The 24,455-nt window shown below is 39.6% G+C and overlaps 1 protein-coding gene across 2 annotated transcripts in view; it reads right to left on the bottom strand.

Annotated features, from left to right (window-relative positions):
* Positions 1–2,120: 2,120 nt before the first annotated feature.
* Positions 2,121–24,455, bottom strand: part of nherf1b (NHERF family PDZ scaffold protein 1b) — a 35,601-nt gene continuing 13,266 nt past the window's right edge. For both annotated transcript variants that reach the window (XM_086064997.1, XM_086065070.1), the window contains 5 exons: positions 11,623–11,793; positions 8,671–8,824; positions 5,190–5,230; positions 4,014–4,124; positions 2,121–3,117 (listed from right to left, as the gene is read on the bottom strand). In XM_086064997.1, coding sequence (XP_085921123.1) covers positions 2,980–3,117; positions 4,014–4,124; positions 5,190–5,230; positions 8,671–8,824; positions 11,623–11,793 — 615 coding nt within the window. In that variant the 3' untranslated portion in view covers positions 2,121–2,979. The remainder of the gene's footprint in view (positions 3,118–4,013; positions 4,125–5,189; positions 5,231–8,670; positions 8,825–11,622; positions 11,794–24,455) is intronic.

Genomic DNA, 24,455 nt, shown 5'->3' with positions numbered 1-24,455 from the left:
GGAGTAAGACAGAAAGGGATGAGGCTTTCGAGGAGAAGACGAAAAGGAGCCTCGCAGGAGCCTCACACTGCGTGCGGATACTACGTCACACTTCACTCTCGTCCTCGCCTCCATCCTTCTGAGTATTCTTCTTGTCACTTCTTCCATGAAACTGCTTCAGGCAGTCATTTTCTCCACTGCGCGCACACACACACGTGCACACGCACGCTGGCCTATTTTTAGCACACGGTGATGTTTGAAGGTAGATCCGGGTTGACCCTTAGTCTCACCCGAGCTTCAGCCCTTACAAGGTCCCCCAGGGTGGACACGGTTGCCAGGCGACCTGCCGTGTTTGCGACTCAGCTGCGGATGTCCAGCACATGACCTGCACCTGCCCTTCATCATCTTCATCATCCCCATCCTCCTCCATTTGCTGCGCATATCACGTCATGTGTTGGGGCTTTGAAAGCACACGGCTGGAAAGCTTCTTCTTATTTTGTTGCGAGCAAACAGTTAGCTTGGGCTACATTTTATTATAGAGCTAACTTTTCCTTTCGATGCTATTTTCCGCATGGGAAGGAAACTGTCTTTATGAGACGTTTATGGGCCCCTGGAAATCTCGAGTCCTCGGGCAATTGCTTGTGTTTGCCAAATGGTAACACAACTTTATCAAATAAATAAATAAAAAAGGGTGTCGATGCTAATTTATGATTGACATCATCAGAATATATTAGAACCATAGCTACGTATATATTTGCCTGATTTTCTTACCACTTTCGCCATCATTTACAATCACTTACACAAAAGCATAATTGTAATTATTCCTTTCCGTACTTCCAGTTGCCTAGGGACCGAACTAACACGAAGTATAAGATTCACAGTGAGTGGTATAGTGAGTGGTGTGTTGAGCTCTGCTGGTAATGACGGCAGCGCCAAGGAGAGCCGAGGAGCAGGAAGGACGTGGTGATTAGTATAAGACAGCTGCTGGAGACACTTGACCCGCTGGAGGACACACGAGGGCAGCAGACGGACCCCTCAAGACGCGAAACCATCAAATCTCCTGACGCATTTCGTTGGTGGTGAGTGAAAGGTGCTCTTTATGGAAACTGTGACGCAATAGATTGATAACGTAGTTCACATTATGCAATAAGACCCCCCCCCCCGTTTTTTTTAAATCCAAATATATCGTTACTTGCAGTCAACCATTGTTTGCATTCTGAATCACTTTATATCTAATATGATAACAGATTTCTGTGCAAATAATTATAAGTATATTTTGAAAATATTCATGATATTTACTCTTATTTTATTGCAAAGTAATCTGAAATTTCTTAACAAAATGAGTGGAAAGGTTTTGCATCATAAACTGACTAACAGCCAAATTTCGAAGTGTCACTCAAGTGGTCGTCAATACGCCCTCTAGTGGACAAAATTAGCAACAACAGTTAATTTGAGTGAAAAACGTTCTGTGCTCACGGGCCAGTTTGGACCCACTGATGTGCTGGTTCTGGCCTATGGGCCATATGTTTGATACGTTGTCAAAAATAAGCGTGTTGCTTTTTTCATCTGAGTCTTCTTTTCACATAAGTATCTGTGCTGACAGTTTGTCCTTAAAAAAGAAAAGAAAAAAAATAATACGTTCAAATGTGGAAATCCCAAATATATTTGAATTTACCTTGTAGGCTTGTTTTTTTTATTTTGTTCTCAGGGGATTTATTTATAAAAATAAAAATAAATCTGATTTCTTCCAAAATGAGCACGTTGTACTTGCCCCAGTGAAAACACTGTCAGTAAGACACACTTACATAACTGTACAGTAGGGGGACCCCACGAGTAAATAATTAAATAAACATTACTAAGGTGTGAATTGATGCAATGGGTACTAACTTCTAGAACTGGCCCAATCATATTGTGAGCTGTTACTTGTTTTAACACTTGCATGATAGTTAAATAATTTTTGTTTAAAAACATTGTGTTTAAGTTATGATATTGAGACTTTGATACAATAGAAATTGCTTGACAAATGTTGTTGATGAAAAAAAAAACTAGATGGCTTTTTATGTTTCCTGACTAGTGATCTCAAGACATTTATTGCAGGAGAAAATGTTATTGTATATCTAGCCATGTAAATGAACATGACATTGATAAGATATTGCTTTATTACAATAGACTCTTCACTCGCTGCTTACACAGGCTGGCTTGTACACAAGCTCGTCATTCATTTGGAAAATAATCGCAATATTGGACAAAAGCGCACAATCTAGAAAAGCGCAAACATTCTTTAAAGACAATCTCCAACTAACTACAAACATCACTAGAAGTGAATGGACATTTTACAATGTCTGTCTTTTTAAAACAAGCAAATAAGACATGTTGAGAACTTGAAGAGTCTAAGTTGAGTCATGTCAATCGCAGACTAAAAGATACGAGGCTTTAGCTCATCTGACTTTCATTTTGGAGTTGATTCTATCAAAAAATGTAAAAATATACATGGTATATGATATATACACACATTAGAAATCATTCCTGTTTAAAGCTATCAGTGCGTGTTTTTACCAGTTAAAACCCCATTCTTGAAGGACAGCAATAACATTCACCCTATTTTTCCCCCCTAAAATTGTGCTAACAAGAAATCAAATGTGCTGTTATCAGAAGCATGTATCTACACATATATTATTGTTAACAAGAGTACAGGAATACATTTTTAAGACGTTTGATCCACTCTGAGTGATTACCTGATAAACTAAATGATACAAATAAACTGATTGTCAGGTGAGTGGGTGTAGCAGCAGGCACGCACGCACGCACACATATTCAACAGTCCAGTTGTCGGTCATGGTTAGTAGTACATTACGATTAGATCATTTGTGGAATATCTTTTCGTGAATAGTAATAAAGAGACTAATAAAACTTGTAAAAGGGTCTTTGTGATGGTCGTGGGAATCACCGCAACACAAATGGTGCTGTTGTTGTTGTTGTGTGTCAGGCGATGTGAAGGCCCTATAGGTTGCTGAACAGTTCGTTTTTCTTGGTCCAGTCCATGGCCGGGGCTCTCTTATTGGAGCGTTTCTGATGGGCCAGCTCTTTCACCTGCTGCAGGCTCATATTCAGAGCTGGGATGGCCCCCGTCACCACACCCTGCAGGAGAGACAGACAAAGTGCAGTTTTGTGGCAAACTAAACACAAAACATATAATAACATATTGTTATATGTTGGCTAATGAGAGAAGTTAGCCTTGACGTACTACTGATGCACTTCCTGATTACCTGCGTCTAATTTCCATGACCTCTCTATAACGTTACTACTACTAAAGCGGTACCGGCAGGGTCGTAATTAAGGGATTATGTCAACAAACAATTTTTTCCCGGATTTTATTTAGTAGCAATAAAGATGGTTGGCGTAACTTTGTTAGACTACCAGTAAATGTATACTGTACTCTTTATTTAGGAAATGTAGTGTAAAAGTGAAAGTTCCAGTTTCTAGAAATGTGGAAAATGAAATAAATGACAGACTTTACTTTTGTTACATTAGGAGACTATCACAAATTCACACTTTCTTCACACTCAACATTTTACAGAACTGCTGCTACGACATGAGCTGCTAGCTGCTGGCAAGTGGTAGGAGGCTAGCAGTTAACTTCTCCAGAAGCACAACACTGGCAAATAAAATAAAATAAAATAAAATAAAATAACATAAAATAAAATAAAATAAAATAAAATAAAATAAAATGAAGAAAACAAATAATAATAATAATAATAAAAATACAAATACAAATGAAAATGAAAATGAAAATGAAAATGAAAATGAAAATGAAAATGAAAATAACAATAAAAAAAATAAAATATTTGAAAAAATAAAAACAATTTTTAAAACAATGTAAAATATTTAAAAAAAATATTTAAAAAAATAATAAAATAAAATAACAACTAAACTCTAGTGGGCCCTTGCTATAATCTGTTCAACCACTTGACTCAATCTTCATTTATTTGTGTTTAACCAGGTACAATTAGGACTGCCAATGCGGTGTTCCATACCTCAGGTGGAGTGCTTGAGGTTGGAGTTGTGAGTGAGGCGTTGGATGAGGTGTTAGATGGGGAAGGGCTGACCGACAATTTGGAGTCCCTCTCAGCCCCTCTGCCGTTCACCTGGCAACACAAACGTTAACCTGACTTCACCTGATTGGCTAGAAACAATAAACAACCATTCAAACTCTCATTTACGCCAAAGGACGATGATAGCTTTTTGCCAATCCATGGTGGAGTACCAAATCCCACCACAGGGAGGCAGCCTTGTGTTTGTGACAGCTTTCGAGGCCGTGAAGTGGCTGTCCATTTTTTGAAATAATAACTCTATTATTAAAACACACATCCATAAAAAAAAGAAGATGCTAAGAATATACAAGCATGATAAATGAGCACGTAGAGGTGTGTGGGACTTACTAATTATTGTAATTGAAACCATCTGTGTACTTGAATTGGAATTCATTAGGGGAAAACATCACTCAGATTCATGAAACCACCCGGACATGTGTTTCCTGTGAGGATTTAATGTTGAAAAAGTCACATGTTTCCGTCCTTTTACGGCACTCATTACCCCAAATGAGCTGATGTGACCACTTTGGGAGGACTTTGCATCGCAGCAAAGAACAACAAGCCACTAAACGCGAGCTTGTAAAACCTGTCCAACTCCAAGAATTTTTAACCCAAAGCACCACCCGACCCGTGTAAAGTCTAGAAAGTGCACCTGACGCATGACCTTGTGCAACGCTCTTTAATCAGCATGGGTTATGTAACAACGCTGCACATACAGTTCCTAACTGACAGCAAGGCTCCGGTTTACATATTTGGTGAATATGGTTGCGCACTAGCACATTTAGTTTTCCATTGGCTTGCTGAAGAATGTGCTGCAATATTTGCGTGGGATTGAACTCTAACACTATTCCTACGACGTTAACATTACTTTTATGTTATGTCATTTGTTTTGTGTTCAACTATCTATTTCCTGTTAACCCTTCTGGTTCCTCTCTAATGTTCATTTTTTAAAGTCATTTCTTGACTGAGCAGTGCGCCTTGAAGACAATTCCAGGAAAGGACGTTCAGTCCAAGTGGAATTTGGTGATTAATAACTCATCAGAACGCCACTTTTCAAAACACGCATGAAAGAAACTTTGACCTCCTCCCAGATGCTCCACCCTTGCTAGCAAGTGTTACCTTCTCCGTTCCTCCATTGACATCCGGCTCAGGTAATGGACCTGTAGGCATAAAAATACACGTTATTGACACAATCCTTACTATATTGGGATACGTTCACTTGCTTTTAACAACGCCAACAGCTATTCTGTTACATTGCACAGGTATGCTAATCAATTATTCATCTTCACTGAGATGTTCACTGCTTAAAGTGAACCAAAGGCCTCCCAAATGCCTCACAACAGCTTTTTCTGCCATGGAGCTTTTTGCATGTAGGACATCCACAACATCCAAACGTTCACCTTGCAGCCATCTTACCTTCCATCCCTCAGCTCCCTTCACAAGGCCAATGATGGCCTATTAAAGGAGATAATTGCTAGTCCTTCAGTATTAATCTGTCAAGCTACACTACATGTGTGTGTGCTGGATTATGTTGTGTGTGTGTGTCTTGGCTCAAAAAGAAGTCTCTCCCAAGTCCTAGCGCAGCTCCAGGCTGAGAGGCCACTTGGAGCGAGCTCCTTGGAAACCAAACAATTGTGCAGGCTGGCCAGTGTGTGTGTGTGTGTGTGTGCGTGCGTGCGTGCGTGCGTGCGTGCGTGCGTGCGCATGTGTGTGTGAGGGCAGTGAAGTTAAGAGTCAGCGTAGGCAGGTGCCCTCTGAGTAGGCAGCGTGCGAAAAAACAGCCGGTTACCTGGGAAACGCCTGACTGGAATATCTTCCCCGCAGTGGGTTTGTACTTTTAATGAAAGACGGGCAGAGTAACCGCCATGGAAACACTCCAGAAGTTTATGAAACATTTGCACGAGCGTTCTGTGAAGCCACCGGGCCGGGAATGTTCCAACATCCGTGTACATACTGATTATTACTTAAGGGGGCGTGATGATCAAGTGCCTCTTAAATACATGTTTTTCCCATCGAGTGCATTTCTTTCTTTTTCTCATGGGTTGCCATGCCAACAGCTGGCAGCACCATGACTGCATGAGGAGTTTCTTGGAGCACTATTTTTTGGACACACACTCGGCCGTGCTAGGGCTCCCCCTATGGGCCTTGGCAGGAACACCTCATATTCTACTTTTTAAACTCCAAAAGTGCAAAGTTGGCACTTGTCTTAACGTTATCAAACACAAAGAGGGTGCGGGAAATCCAGTGATGGGAGGTAACAAATATTTCATGATTGTACTTTTTTTCCCCTTCATTTTTTAGGTACTGTACTTGAGTAGTTATTAATCTGATGACTTTTTGCATTGACTGTACTCCTTACATTTGACAACAGCTACCAATACTTTCTGTTTCTAAATTTGGCAAAATAGGCTCCTTACTTATTTCAATCTCAACATCATGTTGTATAAAAGACGTTAATAGAGAGAAGTAAAGTCCACCTGGTCTTATAAAGTGGGGGGAAAAAACAGCAGAAATGATCTTGAACCAGGGAGAATTTCCCCATCAATGGCCTTATTTAAGATCATTTTGATCGATAAAAATAAATAAATCTGTTGAGTAAAATTTTTTATGCCGTTAAGAACTAAAATTGGAATGCTGATTCTAAAATTGCACTCTAAAAAGAGTTGGGTCAAAAATAACCCAACTATGGGTCAACTATGGACCGATCCTCTACTTGAGTCGATTTGATCCAACTTTGAGTCAAGAAATGGGTCTTTCAGCGTATATAAATATTGGTCAGGTCCTTTACTTGGGCCAAAAAATGGCGTCATTTTGTATAAAACAACCCAGAAAGTTGGGTCAAATTGACCCATAAAGTGGATCGGTCCATTTTTGATCCATAATTGGGTTACTTTAGACCCAATTGCTTTTAGAGTGTGCAGTCAGATTTTTTCTAGCACGTCAAGTTTTTTCTCCGCAGCTTACCCTCAGATAAGCAAAATTCAAATGATAGTTGTAGCTTTAAAGACTGTAGTAAGAAGAGCTGATTAGCATTACAATTATCTACATCTACGAGACTTTTGAGAGGTGTGTGCTGTATCTGCAAACAGAAAACTTATAGCTTATCCTGTTTCTCGTAAGCTTGTAACCATGGGTTCTAAGTTACATTTTGTTATATGCTGTTAAAAAAAAAAGTTTTCAAGGCTTGTAACTATTAAATGTTTGTGTTTTATTTACATACATACAAACACATTTCTTTCATATTTTTTAAGAGAACAGAGATTGTATAGATACAAAATTTGATGTGACAGAGAAAAACTGAAATCAGTTTTGGAATCTGCACCCAAAAATTAGTTAAAAGAGTATTAGTAGCCGATAACCATTATTTGGAGCTGATATTTATTTTCAGTAAAAGTGAAAATATTGGCGTTAAAAATGAAAATAAATAAATAAATACAAACTTTAACTTTTAACTTTTTTAAATATATGTTTACTGAACAAATTTTAAGATTAGAAAAATATTGGGATTTAAAAAAAATGTTTTTTGTCACTAGACATCTTTGTTTAAATTCTAACGAACAGTTAGCATGTAATAAAAAGTTAAACAAAAATCTAAACGAGAGCAAACGATTGTTTTGTACAGTAAATAAAGTTTCCTAAATATCTGGAATGCTTTTTTTTTTTTTAATTATGTTTTTTTATTTTGTACTTATCTTAGTTTTAATTTCAAAGAAAAACAGAAGGTGAAAAGATTTCCCAGGGTCAGCAGAAACTCTTATAAAGTTAACTGAAAATGTAAATAAATAGTTAACGAGTTTTAAATAGCGCTATTATGGGCTGTATGATTCTTAAAAATGGCATCAAAATGCTGAATATTGGTGCCTACAGTATAATCGTCCCGGCTGATAATCGGTCTCTTGCTATTAAACAGCTCTCAGACCAAACTCAACAAAAATTGTGTTTTCCAGTGTTATTCCTGGAAGATTGGTATTGCCAACAAAAAAAAAAACCCCACCATCTTCTGGTGTTAAAACATTCTCTGTATAATCGGAAAAGCCCTTTTTTTCACATGATCACTTTTTTGGGGGTAAAGTTCTGTCCTGCTCATGCAGAACCTGCTGCCAGTTCAGTCCTGCTTATCGGGTCCGAATCTCGCTTGCAGCAGTGATGTTTTTCTCCTCAGTGTGAGCACTATGCAAGTTAACCAAAGTGGTTAACTACTTTATATGTATTTTTCCCCTGTTGTGCCTAAACAGATATTGCTATACAAATACAGTTTTTACTTTTGCACTTAAGAACATAATTAGAGTTGTACTGAATTCTTCTGAGGAAAATCGCTGTGCTGTCTGTGATTGCTGGCAGAAAAAGACGAAGGCTGAAATAGGAGCCGGATGAAGCGAGAAGACGAAAAGAGCGAGCGTGACAGCAGCTTTGAGGAGCCCCCAGGAGGCAAAGTCCTGTTTTTTTAGTGCCTTCAACTTGTTGACAACGCAGGCTGCCTCCTGACAATGAAGCCGCAGTGGAACATTAAACCATAAACGCAGTCATTTGCTCATCTTGTAAAAAAGTACGCCGCTTCGGAGCGATGGTGTCATTCTGTGCCGCGGGTGTGTCGCCTCACCGGTCAGGTGCTCGGAGGTGGGGACGACTCGGCACCTCTTGAAGAAGGCGTCGGTGTCGGGGTCGACCACGAGCAGGCGGGCCTCGTCCCCGCCGACTTTGATGGTCGCCACCACCTCGGAGTGTGTTTTACCCTCCACCGGCACGCCGTTCACCTGAGGAACACACAGCGAAAATAAAAAAACACGGCCGGCAGGATTTTCTTTGTTCCACAAACAGGATTTCGTTGTCAATATTATCATTTTGTCTGCTTGAGGTCAGGAAATCCTGAGTCTGAGCACAAATGCACGCACACACATTCTTTTAAACACCAACTTGGATAACCCCCAAAAATGTGTAATTGATACTCATCAAATGTAACTAGACCGCTTCACCACTGTGAGTCTCTCATGTGACTGAATTGATGTAAAGGCCTAACTTTCACCATGGGAAAACATGCGAGAAATGTCTGAGTGTGTGTGCGTGTGTGTGTAATGACGTCATAGGGTGGACCGGCTTTTCTAAGCCAGTCTCACAGAGGAAGCTGGACAATAGCAGCCTGGCCAGTAATAGCAGCAACAATGGCGGTACGCTCCCCTCAAAGCCCACTCCTCAGTGGGTGGTGAGGCCGTCTGGGGGCCCTCGGGGGGACTGGAAGCCCCTCACCGCACCACGTTCAATCCATGCATCCTCCCCAACTTCATCCTTTTATACAGCCACTTTATTTGACTCCATTTTCTGCACTTATTCTCTAACTTATTTCTACATTTGTAATTTATTGGTTTGGTTTCATTCACTGCCATTGACGGCTATAGACGTCAAAAAATAATTTGAACTATTTCTATTAGTTTCATTTTTTTCCCGCTTTTGTTAACAAGAGTATGAAAACCTAGGGGGGAAAATGATTGTACATTTAGAACAGATATACAATGTATGATTAATCGTTAATTAACTAGGGAAGTCATGTGATTAATTAAAATTTAAAAATTTGAATCGCCTGATGCCTTGATTAAAAAATAAAATAAAATGAAAAATTTGGGGCGTCAGACGATTACAATTTGTAATCGTAATTAATCGCATGACTTCAATAGTTGACTCACGATTAATCACAAATGTTATATCTGTTATAAATGTACAATAATTTTTTTTCTAGGTTTTCATAAAAAATGAAATGAAATTTTAAAAAAAAGTAAAACTAATAGAAATAGTTCAAATGAATTTTTGACGTCTATAGCCATCAATGGCAGTGAATGAGTTAAGGATTAGTCCATCCGTCCATTCATGAGCGATAATCCTGATTAAATGAGCTGGAGTCAACCTAATCCTAATGAAAACAAACAATATACTGTAGAAAATGGATGGATAAAAAAATGTAGTGTTATTCACTGAAACTACAATAAATTGATTGAGTTTAGTTGTGCCTTGCTCAAGGGCACATTGTCTGTCATGTTCCCTACTTTTTAAAGGCTTAAAATGGAAGTCAACCTTAAACATCTCTTGACAATAATATGTTATATGTGACCTCACTAGTCTAAACATGACATTCTGATTAATATGACATTTTTGGAATATGAGTTATGAAGCAAAATCCAGCCGTTTTTATCCATCTCAGGGGGCGGCCATTTTGCCACTTGCTGTCGACTGAAGATGACATCAATGTTGCTCAGGGCTCGGGCAACAGTGATGTCATCTTCAGTCGACAGCAAGTGACAAAATGGCCGCCCCCTGAGATATGGATAAAAACGGCTGGATTTTGCTGCTTAACTCATATTCCACTAATGTAATATTAACCCGAATACCGTATTTAGACTAGTGTGGCTGCATGGAGCATATTATTGGCAGCTAATTACTGACAAGTGAGTGCTCTACTGCCCAGTACAGACTGAAGTGGTCCTACTGTACATACCCCAGACTTTTTATGATGCTGATTATTCCCCGGTTAGACAATTACACTGCAGGGGATTTAAGACCTCACACAGCGACTATTAGCTCACATTCCTCTTTAGTTAACACTCACTAAACTTTAACACAAGATGGCTAGCTGTGACTCATTGAGTGACTTTGTGGCAGTGCCGAAACACTTAAAAAGTCTGCAGTATTTATGGTATGTTTGTTTTGTTGTTTCTCCTCGTTTGTGGAAGTCGGTTTACTTCCTATTTGTCCCCTCACTCACTTCCAGTTAATAGTACAGTATTGTGTATTTATGACCCAAGTGATTATCTTAGTAACATTACTAAGAGTTTTACTGAGCTCCTGATAGCGGGTGCTAAATTGTGTGTTCACTCACTCTAAAGGATTGGGAACACTTTTAGAAACAGGTGTAAAGGTAATGTGGACGGCCATATTTTGCTCTCATGGTTTTCCCGCCATGAAGCATTTGGGAGGTCACCGTAAGTAAGTGATGGAATTGGAAGTGTTAGTGGAAGACAAACACATTTTACAGGAAAAAAATCAAATAATCTAATAATTTTGCTGATGCCAACAAACAGCATAAAATGCATCATTTGTTTGACTGAACTCCTCCTTTGTGGCCATTCTGTAACTTTATATAATTGTCACCTAGCATTACAATGAACCAGATGCAAGCAGATGCAGAGTTGAAAATAGATACATTTGACTGACTCCAAATCAGCCCTTAAAAATTCATGATTGAATGGGCAATATGTCGCGATCATTTTTGTTTCTAGCGTTTTTCTTTAAATATTTTTAATATTTCCCAGCACAGACAAGAATGCCTTTGAGTTTTGTTGTAGGTTCTGTTTGTACGTTTTTCTGATCCATGGCTTTTAAAGCAGCACTTGTTTGAAGATTTATTAAAAAACTACATAAAATCTACATAATGCTAATTTCAGTTAGCCTGTTATCATTAAGCTAGTTGTATGAAATGATGTGATTTTGGAAAGAATGCTTTTGGAGATGTGCAAACATGTCTTTCGTTTCCACCATGCTCTAGCATCGGCTTTGTGTTAAGTACCTGGACTATCCTGTCTTTAGGCTGCAGGCCTGCCCTCTCCGCAGGGGAGTCGTCATCCACAGCTCTGATGTACTGGCCAGGCCGCGCCCGCTCGCTGTGCAGGTTGAAGCCATATCCGTTTGCCTCCCGCCGGATCACACACAGACGTGGTCGCAACCCGGGGCTCACCACCTGCAAGCGCGGAGGAGAGAAAGCAGATGGTTTGAATACGCTGCGTGTGCGCGCCGGGCCCGATCAACGGTAAAATGTCCGACCATGGGTGTCTGCTCGTGAAGAACAAGAGGCACAAAAACGATTGAGAGCTCAAGGGAATCGTTTAGCATGAATATGATTCCCAGGTCAAACATGCACGCTGATGTGCCAGGCAATGTGTTTGTAACAGTCGTCAATAAAAGAAAAGTGCACTTGGAGTCCTCGTGACAACAGCCGCTCGCCAGGAAGGAAGCGGTTCTTGAATGGAAGCGTGTGATTGGAGGGAAGTTTCGAGGAGGGGTAACCAAGGGGCACTTGAGGAAGGGACAACTTCCGGCGTCTTTCAAGAGCTAAGGAGGACAATGGATTCTGGGCGTTGACCTCTAACCACCTCGTCTCGTCCAGTCCCCCTCCGGGATGGCAGGACGCATTATTGTCATCCAGGAAAAAGCTCCTAAATCCCTGGACCTCCCTTCCGCTGCAAGATGAAACCCGTTCTTTATTTAGCTGAGAACACGTTCATAGATTTGGAGTTGAAGCAATCAGAACATTGGACGAGTTATAAGCGTGGCAGGAGTCAGGATAACCTTTTGTCTCTGTGACCGAGCCACTGCCCTCTGTCAGGGAGAAAAATGCACAACCTCTAATTATATCAAAATGACTCACAAGCCTTCTATAGGAAAGCTGGCAAGAGGCGCCATGAGTCAACCTTTTCTTAACTGGATTCTATTGACTGAACATTATCAAGCGTACTGTAATTGTTAACTCGTAGGGATGGGTATGATCATTCATTGTTCTGAATTTTGTTTAAGGGTATAAATAACAAAAATATAGCAAGAAAACATGTGGTAAGAGGATAAACATGCCACATATGTACTGTAGAACAGTGGCTCTTAATCTAGGTTCGCTCCCTAGTCGACCTTTGACTGTTGAGATGGAACCTCGCGTGATTTCTTTATCGTTGTAATCCCTTCATACTATGGCGAGCAAAAGAAGAAAGTGGTCGGGCGAATATGTGCAATATGAATGTATGGTGTTCCACAAGATTCATTCTGGGTCCTCTGCTGTTTCCATTGTATCTGCTGCCTCTGGGTTAACATGTTAAGAAAACAGTGGTGGTTGTTTTAAAATGGTCTATAACAGGGCTCACCAATTCTGGTTCTCGAGGTCCAGAGTCCTGCAGGTTTTATTTTATTTTATTTTTCATTTATTTATTTTTTATTTTTTGAGAGAGAGCTTCGTATTGTTCATTTGGTAATTTTACCGATTCGACATGTCCTCATCATTGCTCTCTCTCTTTTTTATTTTGTATGTGCGTGAGCATGTGCATGTGCGGGTGTGTGCACGTGTGTGTGCGTGTGAGTGTGTACTCATTAATTCACCTAAAACCTATTAGAAATCCCATACTGTTCACCTAAACCGAATACTTCAGAATCCAGCTAGAGTCGTGAGGTTGTCAGGAGACCCGAGGAAGGATCACAGAAAAGAAAGGAAAGAAAGTCCTGCAGGTTTTAGATGTTTCCGCCTACCAACACAACTAATACTAAAAATCAGAATCTGTATCAGGCATGCTGATGAGCTGAATATATAATTCCGGTGTGCTCATGCAGAAACATCTCAAACCTGCAAGATTCCGGACCTCGAGGACCGGAATTGGTGAACCCTGGTCTATTCAAAACATAGAGTTGACTTTAGTGATATACCGATATGTCTTTTCTAGGGCCGATACCGATGCAGATTATTAGTAGTCAAGAAGGCCGATAACCGATATTTGGAGCCAATATTTAATTGCAGTAAAACAGAAAATATTAATGTCAAAAATAAAAAAAACGTATTTGTTAAAGGTATTTTTTCTTTTAATTTAAACATGTAGAGAATAGACAGTTAACCCAGTTGTAACAAATTTGCCCCCAAAAAACATATAAATACGTTCTATTGTAAATGTTTTAAGTGTCCCAAAGATGTATTTATACGTTTTTAGTTTTTTTATGCTGGAACATACCGAAGGCTTTGATGCAGCCTCTCAACTGCACAAAAAGCAAAGGTAGTTATTACAAAAACGGCCAGCAGGTGGAAAACATGCTCATTTACCCACAGTTCTAAACAGATTTGTGAATAATGATAAAACTTAGCTATATTGTACTGCTAATTGCTGCAAAACGGAAACAGATACAAATATATATTTTTTTCCTGATGAAAGAAGAGACTCTAATCTTTCTTTTGGTAGCTTCCATGTTTTTATAGCAATAGAACACAATATTCTGCGGGTAGCGCCACCCTATGTGATTTGGTGCCCTAGGTGAAAGTGTAGATTGAAGACAACTCCAAGTAATACAAATAAATAGCATAAGTACAGTGCAATACAACTGTTTAGTGCAATTTGTGCCGCCATTATTAACTACAAAATGATTTCAAATTATGCACAATATATTTGTGTAAGATACATATGAAAAGTAATACAAATAATGAGGTAAACGACGGACGCCTATTTTGTTAACAATTGACAGGAAACTTCGAAAAATTTAAGCTATTTTGATGTTTATTTTTATAGACAATTCTGATTGACTGACATACATGCCTCGACCCTGGGCCCGTTTTCCCTCCTCTTTTCGCCGCTTTCTTAACGCAGTACCTGAGGGCTTGGACCTTTTCATTGTAAAGGTTTTTGATGTATAGACATCCATCTATCAATAGCGCTAACACTCTGAGATGATGCGCGACCCCTCCCCCTACCTTTCACTGTTAACAGCAGCAGCAGGTCAGATTCAGGGTGCCAGGTCATGATCTCATATTTATTTGGACTAGAAGTCATAAAAAAACAATTATGATATAAAATATATGTGTGGTGTAACATAACATATATAAATAATGTAATGTAATAATGTAAAAGAAATAAAATGTATATGCTCTATAACATTTTGTAGCATCCTCGGTTGAAATAAAGGTGGTCTCTCCAACTGATGATTCACAACTTTTATTAAACCTTCCTTTGTGTGAACACACTGTAAGAGCTACAATGCAAATAAACAAAAATTGCCATTAATAACTCAAACGGTATGTTTACTGTATCCTTTTACCATATGTAAGCCATATACTAGGGTGACACTTGCTCCGGCCTTGAAATTGTGGGTACCAGTCGCAGTTACACAGTGTACTTCACTTGCTATTAGTCGAAGAAAGAAATGGTCTGTCCCCCCAAAAGAGGACCCATTTGGTCACCCTACCATATACTAAAGATAAAACGCAAGGCTTCAATACAAAAATGGAAAAATCAAAATATTAGCAGGGTCATTTACATATTTTATTTTAGAAAACCTGAGGGGGAAAAATATTTATTATCTTTTTGTTTTGCCCTGCAATTTGGCGCCCCCTCCACTAGATAGCGCCCTAGGCGAGCGCCTAGTTCACCTACGCCCTGGGCTGGCCCTGTCTGTGGGCCTTGCAAAATCAGTCAAAATCCGGTAAAACAGCCGGGAGCAAAGGGGATTGCTTCAGTGAAAATGGCTGAGAGTGAATGACTTAAATTCCTCTGTTGAGATCAATGAGCGACGAATGCTAGCAAACGTAGCAAATTTGGGGTTTCTGTCAGCATTCGTAAAAGGTTTCCAAAGATGTTTGCAAACAGTGAAAAATTGTTTGAACATGAAAAACTGCTTGTGACAAGTAATAACAGTCTGTTAACATCTTTGCAACCTTTTGCAACATTTTGCGAACCCTGACAAAAGCCCGAAATTCGATGGTAAGTATTCGCCGTTCAGTGACATAGCAGCTTTATCAGCCTTCCGACATGTACAAATGGCTGAGGCCGATATTCGTCAAAATACCAAATATCAGCACCGATAAACGGCCTGGCCGATAATCACTCTATCCTTAGCTGAGTTGAGTGATGGGAGTCAGTATTCAATTCGAGCAATTCGATTCCAGTAACTACTTATTAACTCATTCACTGCCGTTGACGGCTTCAGACGTCAAAAATTAATTTGAACTATTTCTATTAGTCTTACACTTTTTCCACTTTTGTTAATAAGAGTATGAAAACCTTAAAAAAAATTGAACATTTAGAACAGATATAAAATTTGTGATTAATCGTGAGTTAATTATTGAAGTCATGTGATTAATTACAATTTAAAAAAATTAATCACAAAATTATTATTTTTAATTGTAATTAATCACATGACTTCACTAGTTAACTCACGATTAATCACAAATTTTATATCTGTTCTAAATGAACAATAAAAAAATTCTAGGTTTTCACACTTTTGTTAACAAAAATGGAAAAAATATGTTAAAGTAATAGAAATAATTCAAATGAATTTTTGACATCTATATGGCAGTGAATGAGTTAAGATAATCCAACACTGTGTTGTCATTCCATTTAAGGACATAACGTGTCATTGTAGTTGTTCTGGCAGCACTCTGCTGTCAACAGTAATGCTGAATGAGCATCTTTGCGCATGCCAAGTGCCAGCTGGGTGTGCGCTCTACATGTTTTGTGCCGATCAGATGCGCACCCGATAAGCACGTTGGACTTTCAACAGGCGGGTCAATCATTACACGAAAGCGATTGTTTATGATTTGCCATCCTTCACCTTAAGTGCCAAGCAGCGCTGTTTACGCAAGCCAAAGTAGGCGGCACACAGGAGAGTGATGAAGCTGGCCTTTCCCCCTATCTTCTGTGAGTTAATGTTCACTTCAGTCACCGTGTTTGTCAGCCTTCTTGCCTCAGGAATTGTATCTACCCCATACAGTGACACGGTACATCCTGTCAGTTGGAAAGTTTAGATGTTAAGCTCACCGCAAGCTACGGTGTGTGTGTGTCCCCCCCCTTAACTGCACAACAAGGATAGCGTGTCAACGCACTGAAGCCCCACCTGTTTGTGATACTGTGTCGCCGGTGTGAAAATGTGTTTTTTTAACCATTGTTCAAAAACACAAACCTTTCTTGAACATGGCATACATTTGACTCAAAACACTGTTTAGAGTAACAACTGCATCCATCTCAGGGGCGGCCATTTTGTCTTGTACTGCCACTTGCTGGCTGATATAACTCCCACCCAGAAGGTATATGTCAGGCTGGTGGATTGGTAGCTGGTGCGAGTGCTGTACACATGTACAATATCCATCGTTCCAATACTGCTATCGGTATATAAGTACATCCAAGTGGTGTCCAAAAATAATAATAACTCAATTATGGTGTACAGTACAGTGCTCTCCTTGAGAGGGTTCCCTTACCAAAAAGTACATCATATAAAGTATACTTAAGTTTATTATTAGAGTGCACTTAATCTAGTACTAAAAGTAAACTTTAGGTAAACTCCTTGGGACTAAATTGGAACATTTTAGTACACTTAAAAGCATACTTAAGTATATTAATAAGTATACTTAAGCATACTTTATAGTATATTTAAGTACAATATTAAGTATACTTGAAAGTATACTTTGTGGTACACTTATGTCCACAGTAAAAAAAAGCCCAGTGATGAATTGGCAAGGATCAAACCAACGAAGACTGGTACTAAAGGTCGCATCCTTAACCTCTAGGCTATCCAGTCACATGATCTTTAAAGCTTTATAAATAAATGTAACCTATGAATTTGGTTCCTTACTTAGCGAGTGCCTTCTAAGTATATACTACAGCAAGGGTGGCCAAGTTCGGTCCTCGAGAGCCCCTATCAGGCCTGCTTTCCATGTTTCTGTCCACTAACACACCTGATTCATGATCAGGATCGTTATCAGGCTTCTGCAAAGCTTGCTGATGAGCTGATCAGAGGACCGGACTTGGGCACCACTGTACTACAGTATGTCAACTTTTAGTATATGCTTTAGTATACTTGCAAGTACACTTAACATTTACTTACTTCCAAAAAGTACAAGAAAAGTCAACTAACTGGAAGTATACTCGCCTAATTTTGAGTCCACTTCAAGCATACTTGAATATACTTCATTTTGGTAAGGGTTAGTGTGAAAGAAATGCGCAAGAATCCCCCAGCGGGCCTGCAATGAGTGGAATTTGCTGAACACACAAAAGCCCCGCAGGTGACCGAGAGGGACATGTTGACATGGGTTCTGCTGCTCATTAGCCTTTATTGATATTATATTATATATATTATTTGATATATATTATTTATACTTTAACCCTAACCCTACTGCCTTCAGTTGAATGTCATGGTCTTGAAGTTGTCTATTGTGTGGAAGAGCATTGTTTCAAGATGAGCAACCTCTCAGTGACACAAACTTTCCCTCTAAGGAGGGAAGTGTCACACAGGAACTGTCGACACATCTTCTCTCAATATGCTTCCCTCTGCTCTCACCAACTTCCTGACATCAAAGCGAAATCGAAACACAAACCCTCTAAACACAGAAAACACACACATGTAAACACACCTCTTATTGATACGATGACGTATTAGGGCCACGTATAAAAACTTTTTTTTTTTAGAGTTCAAGGGCAATGTTCAGAGAAAAAAACTCGCAAATGTACAAAAAAAAATTCCACGCAAATTTGCGACTATAAAGTGGCAGATTTGCGAGAAAAAAACGAAACAATTTACAAGAAATACACGTAGCGTACTACTCGACTGTTTGTGCCAATACTTTTTTGGTCGGTTTTCCAAATAAGGAGATAGTTATTGCTTTAGCATAGATTAAGCATATCATGTTAGGCATTCACTATTTGAACCGTTGTGTACGGCCACTGGCCAGCGACAAAGACGCCTCGCTTTGCGAAGGTCCACACCCGGACGATCAAGCATTAAAGTTAATTTGTTAAAATGTATATTTACTTGTACATTCATGTTTCCAGAATTTTTATTTTACACATTCATACATATTTTTTTTTTTTACAAGTATCTACGTTGATGTGTCGAATCTGCTGCTCTCCGTCATTCACTTGCATTTACCTAAAGTATGCTAGCATCTGATTGGATAGTGTTCGTCAGCTGACAGGGGATCAGGAAGTGTTGTCGCTCTGGCTGCGGTGAATGACGAGTAAAGTTTTAATTTAAGAATGATCCGTCTCCATCCTGCCTTTTCATTTTATAAACAGTGTCTCATTAACCACCATCGAATCCTCACATGATTAGACTAGCTACGCTACGTGTATTTCTCGTAAGTTTTTTTCTCGCAAATCTGCCACTATATAAACTTTATAGTGGCAAATTTGCGAGTTTATAAAGTGGCAAATTTGCGAGTTTTTTTCTCTGAATATTGCCCCCGCCCTCTAAAAAAATATATTTATACGTGGTCCTAATACGCCGTTGTGAAAATTGATAAATAAGTGCAAAAAAAAGTAAGTTTTTTTCTTGCAAATCTGCCACTTTATAAAGTCGCAAATTTGCGAGAAAAAAACTCGTCCATTTGCAAGTTTATGAAGTAGCAAATTTGCGAGTTTTTTTCTCAGAATATTTTCCCCGCCCTCTAAAAAAATATATTCATACGTGGCCCTAATACGCCGTCGTATATTAACACTGGCAAGTGGGAGGTACTGTAGGAAAAAACTACTTAACTTCAAAAAATGCAGAATAGACAATGATATACAGTAGGTTTCCATGTTGAGCACAACTGTTCTGAACAAAAGGTCACCGATATGGAAATCAGGAAAGGAAAGCAAATCTGAAAGACAAACAAGCTGACCAATGGGCGAGGAACCACACTGTGTCCTGACGGGGATCAGACAACATCTGGGAGGACAAGTAAATCCAATTAAGGCTGCAATTGACTGATTATTTTCCTAATCCGCTTCTAATCCGTCACTCACTATCTAGGAGGGCTGGTTTGTTTTCACCGTTTCCTCGGTTGTTTGTCAGCCGGAGGCAAAAACTACCAGCTGGACGGCCACCAATGTTGCTTGAGGGAAATAGCATCAGCAATGTAAAGAATCACGCTCAACTTGACAAACCTGCAGATAGACACTTTGTTAGAAAGCCTTCATTTCATAATGGATGTACATCTTAATTAATAACACACAATTTAATTATAATACACTTGTATTTATTTTTCTGGCGACTTTTCTTCTGAAGCAGATTCAGACTTGAAAGATTCCAGCATTCCAGTCCTCTTACTATGTCTCCTCTAGCCTCACGTTCCACAAAGTGCACTATATCTGGTCGAACCACGTTTATTTTTATTTTTTAGATATATACATATATTTTAAATTCTTGAAAACTTATTGGGTGGTGGCCAGTTTACTTGGGTGGCCCACCCATGTATTAACATGGTGTAGGAAACACTGGTGTTATATTATCTCTAACAGTCCAAGAAACAATGATAAGCAAAAGAACATAATGTACAGTTGAAGAAGATTAAAAATATGACGTATGACATATTGTGGCCTCCACAATGCAGTACTCAGTAACACGTAAAGAGGATTATGAAAGGTATATTCTTTAAATTATGGGAACACCCAAATATGAAGGTCAAAAGTTAGATTTTTGTTTTTGCTATGCACATGAAAAAAATTAAAAATGTGCTTTTATGGACAACTTATAAAAAGGATAACATGTACCAGTACTTTGAAGTTTTAGTTGTGGGTTTTCCATTCAGAACTAACCGCCAAGAGCATTTTCCATCAATCATTCGAAGCAGGAGGTAATATTGTATGAAATTGTATCAAAATGTATTTCCGTTACTTTGTCAACTACTATACATCGCTGGCATCGGGCGGAAACCTTCAAAATGGTCACTTTTCAGGAGACCATAAAACCACCAAGTTTGTTCCATCATTAGATCATCAAAAACAGTAAGCCAATTTCAACACTTCAGATTTGGCAACACGTTGTAAAAAAATAACACCCACACATGTAGACTAACCAGCAGTATAGATTTGTGAAAAGAAAAAACATGACATTTAGCAAACTGTGACTTATGAGGTTTCGGCCCGATGACAAGGATATTCATGATTCAAACATTTTGCTTAGTCTAATAATAATAATATATGTTTCCACATAGTCATTAAACAAGACAACCAAATACTAGCAATAGACCGATATGTTTTTTTTTTTCAATTATTAATTTATTATTAGTCAAGGAGGCCAATAACCAATACTTGGAGCTGTTATTCACTTTCACTAGAAGGGAAAGTCTAACTCTTAACTGTGTTGAAACTTTTTTAAGTATATGTTAATTGAAACCTTTTCACATTTAAATTATTTATTTATTTATTAATTAACCTTAGACAATATCAGTGTTTTAAAATTCTAACAAACAGTTCAAGGAGTCATCCGTATGTCTTAAAAAGTCAAATGAAATCGTAAACAAGTAAATAGCTTACTTTTTCTTTCTACGGTAAATAAAGTTTTTCAAAATTTCAAAATGTCAGAAAATGTTCAAATTTCCCTTATCTTAGTGTTAATTTCAAACAAAAACAGTTGCAGCAGCATTTCTTCTAAAGTTAAATGAAAATGTAAAGAATTAGTTCACTCAAGTTAACACAGTATTGATCTATTATTGGCTGCCTGATTTTTTTTTAAAGCTTAAAAAATACTGAATATGATGCAGCACGCTTGATCACTACAACTGCAATGTTTACAACTTACCAGCCATCATAACGTTGATCAAAACTGAACTTGATGCAGCTCGTTAGATTGCGAAGGTGTACCTAATGATGTGGCCACCGAGAGCCCGAGTGCAGCCTCTCAGACAACCAAAGCAGAGCGTGTACTTTGAATCTCCGCTCCTGCAAGGCTTTGGCCTTAAAAACGGCCAAGTTGTGCTGAATACCAATCATTCCCAAACAATGCCGGGCCTCATTTTATATTCCCCAAAGACATGTGAGTCACAAGATTGCATCTCTGAATCAGACTCTCCATGAGTTTTTTCTTGAAAAACAAACATATTATTTGCTAAATGATTATTCCAATTGAATACAATTTTAGCATGAATATTATTGTTTATTAATCTAAGTAATATAAGGGCCCAGAAAAGTGTCACACTAAACGATCATGTTGGCTGGTGACAGGACACATTGTGCTGAACAGAGTGTGGTTTGATCTGCGAGGAAGTTTGTGGTTTGCGCGAGTGCCACCGAGTGTGTGTTTGTGTTGTGTGCGAGGGGTTGAAGGGCCGCCACTCATTCTGCTAGCATGCGCAACGGAAAGCGCGCAAAGTGAAGCACCCCTGGCTGCGCGGCCCTCTGCTCATCCCTCGCAACTTTTCTTATTGTCGCACAACAGGACGAGATCAAATGTCTAAGTGGATTTTATTGTATTTTTTTTGACAATTTAAATAGGCCTCCTTCTGTGCAAGCATCTGTTACAGTAAGCTGCGCTTGATAGTGAAGCTGTCACGCTCAGCTGGTCACTCTTTCAAGTCTCTATTTGGCTTATTCTCCTCGGGTTCCCGCCCCCTCGAGGGGCGGCGCTCCCGCAATATTGGCTCCTTTGATCACGCGTCAAAAAAAAAGCGCACGGTGACACTCCGCCGGGCACCATGGTTACGCCGCGACGCCGCAAATCAGGCGGCCTCGCGCACCTTGTGATTGTCATGTGTCGTTTTTGGCACCGATTAACAACGTCCCAGACGAGCGTCCTAAATGTTTGATGGCCGCACTATTGTGAACCTGGTCCCCCCCCCCCCTTTTTAAGCGCCACACTGCAGGTTTTGTGCTCTGGAGTGCACGGAGGGATGGGGGTGTTGGATTTCGAGCAGGACCACTGGACCAGCTGCGAGGCAGGCAGAGGAGGTTAAACAAAGCAGGCTACTGTCCCCCACTTCCATTCCAGGATGGGACAAACTCCACAAAAGACACTAAAGCTACATTCTCCAGAGGGTTCCCATTACAATAGACTCCAGAGGGGAAAAGGCCTGAAAACGGACAAACAATGTCAGTCAACACAGCCGACTGTGATAAGACAAAATGGGGAGACCGGGCTATCTAGAAGATGGCCTTGCAGGTCCTGCCTAAGTCTGCTTCTTTTTTTAAACGCATCGAGATGACCTCCCGCTGACTGACAGCTCACTCCTATCAGACAAGTTCTATCTTCTCAGCCAGTCTTCCCGCCACCTGCAGAGCGTATCCCAAAACTGTGCTGTGGCCAGTGGGGTGATTTTGAAAATACATTCAATGATTTTCAAATGAACAATGACATCCAACACACGTCCACGGAAAGTCCGAATCCGTCTGCTTGAACCTCGATCAAAATCAAGTTACACCACCTGCGCCACAACTTAGACCTGCTTTGAGCTGGTCTAAAGTTTAGCCTACATTCGGACATCAAGCTGTCAGGTGCACCAGAAGCGTGTAAAAGAAAACACTTTCAGTCCGCCGGACCGACCAGCATGTTGCAGTGTAGACTGCCAAATTTCCAAACACGCTAAACGTGGCTTGCGCGTGCAGAAAATCAAGAAGTGACCCTTTTTGTGTGCTATCTATAGAAAAAGAGCCCTATAAGTTGCTTATTTGGGTTGTCCCGATCCAATTGGCATGATCAAAAATCAGGGCCGATCATGTGATTTTTAGCTGATCAGTATCGGCTGAAAAAGATCAGATTTTTACATTTTCACAGATAACATATATTGACCAGTTGTATCGGTACATGTTATCGGTGACTACTCAAGAGTTGAGTACACATACTCGTATCGGTAAAATAAAAAAGTGGTATTGAACATCCCGAGTTATTGGATTGGGACTACGAGTCTTTTTATTTATTATATATATATATATATATATATATATATTTATTATTATTATTATTATTATCTATTTATTTTATTTCTATTTGAGGCGGACCCTCAAAATGAAGTGACTTGAACTTGGACTCGGGTGCAAAAACACCTGACATTCCTATTGCCTATTGTTTGTGATGTGCCCGGGTGTACTCCGCCTCTGGCCAAAAGTCAGCTGGGATATGCTCCAGCTAACCCTGACCCTAAACAGGATGAGCAGCAGAGAATGGGTGGATGGATGCTTTATTGTTGTCGTACAGTAGTTAGCAGTGGCAAAGCAGAAATGTTTATTTTACTTTTATTGCCATTTTTTTTTAGCTACATGTGAAGAATTGTTAGAATAATCAATCAATCAATCATTGTGCAGATACCGTGTACCTAATGATGACCTCGTTTCGTGTATTGGAGTCACCTCAAATGTATTTACAGTTAAGTTAAGCAATAATATAAGGTGGAGACTAGCAATAATGGTAAAGCAAATCATCGGCAATAAAGTTATGCATTCATAAATTAGTATTCCTTTGCCAAATGATCTTTGCACAAACTGTCATGTTGACTTGTCATGAAACAAATTACATTCGTAAGTAAAAGCATTGCTGTACAGCAAAGACAGTATAAAGTATAATAATAATTGTCTGTATTGCATGGTGGGAAAGGAGGAGGACAAATAGGGGTGAGTCTATTTGAGGGTGAGCAGCAAGTCATTTCCCCCTCCACCCACCCCCAGGCAGGGCGCGGCCCTCCCGCCTATTGTCCGGCCGGGGTGGTGAACCTTTAGCAGAATGGAATGTGGCATTGTGGACTCTCGCTCCGGTAGCGACAAAATCACTATCACCAGAAACACACCCACCCACTTTTACACACATGGACACAAGGCCCATGCAGGTTTCAAGCCCTGCCTGGGCCGCAACGGCCTTGGACTCATGACAGTACAGTGGAGCTGTTGTTTGGACTGGCGTCACTAAGACGCATTAGTGACA

Source organism: Leptonotus elevatus, chromosome 1, assembly GCF_054856555.1.
Source record: "Leptonotus elevatus isolate MCC_2025b chromosome 1, RoL_Lele_1.0, whole genome shotgun sequence".
In the NCBI taxonomy this organism is placed as follows: domain Eukaryota; kingdom Metazoa; phylum Chordata; class Actinopteri; order Syngnathiformes; family Syngnathidae; genus Leptonotus; species Leptonotus elevatus.
Note: the sequence above shows the minus strand (reverse complement) of the source record. Positions and strands in the feature narration are given on the sequence as shown.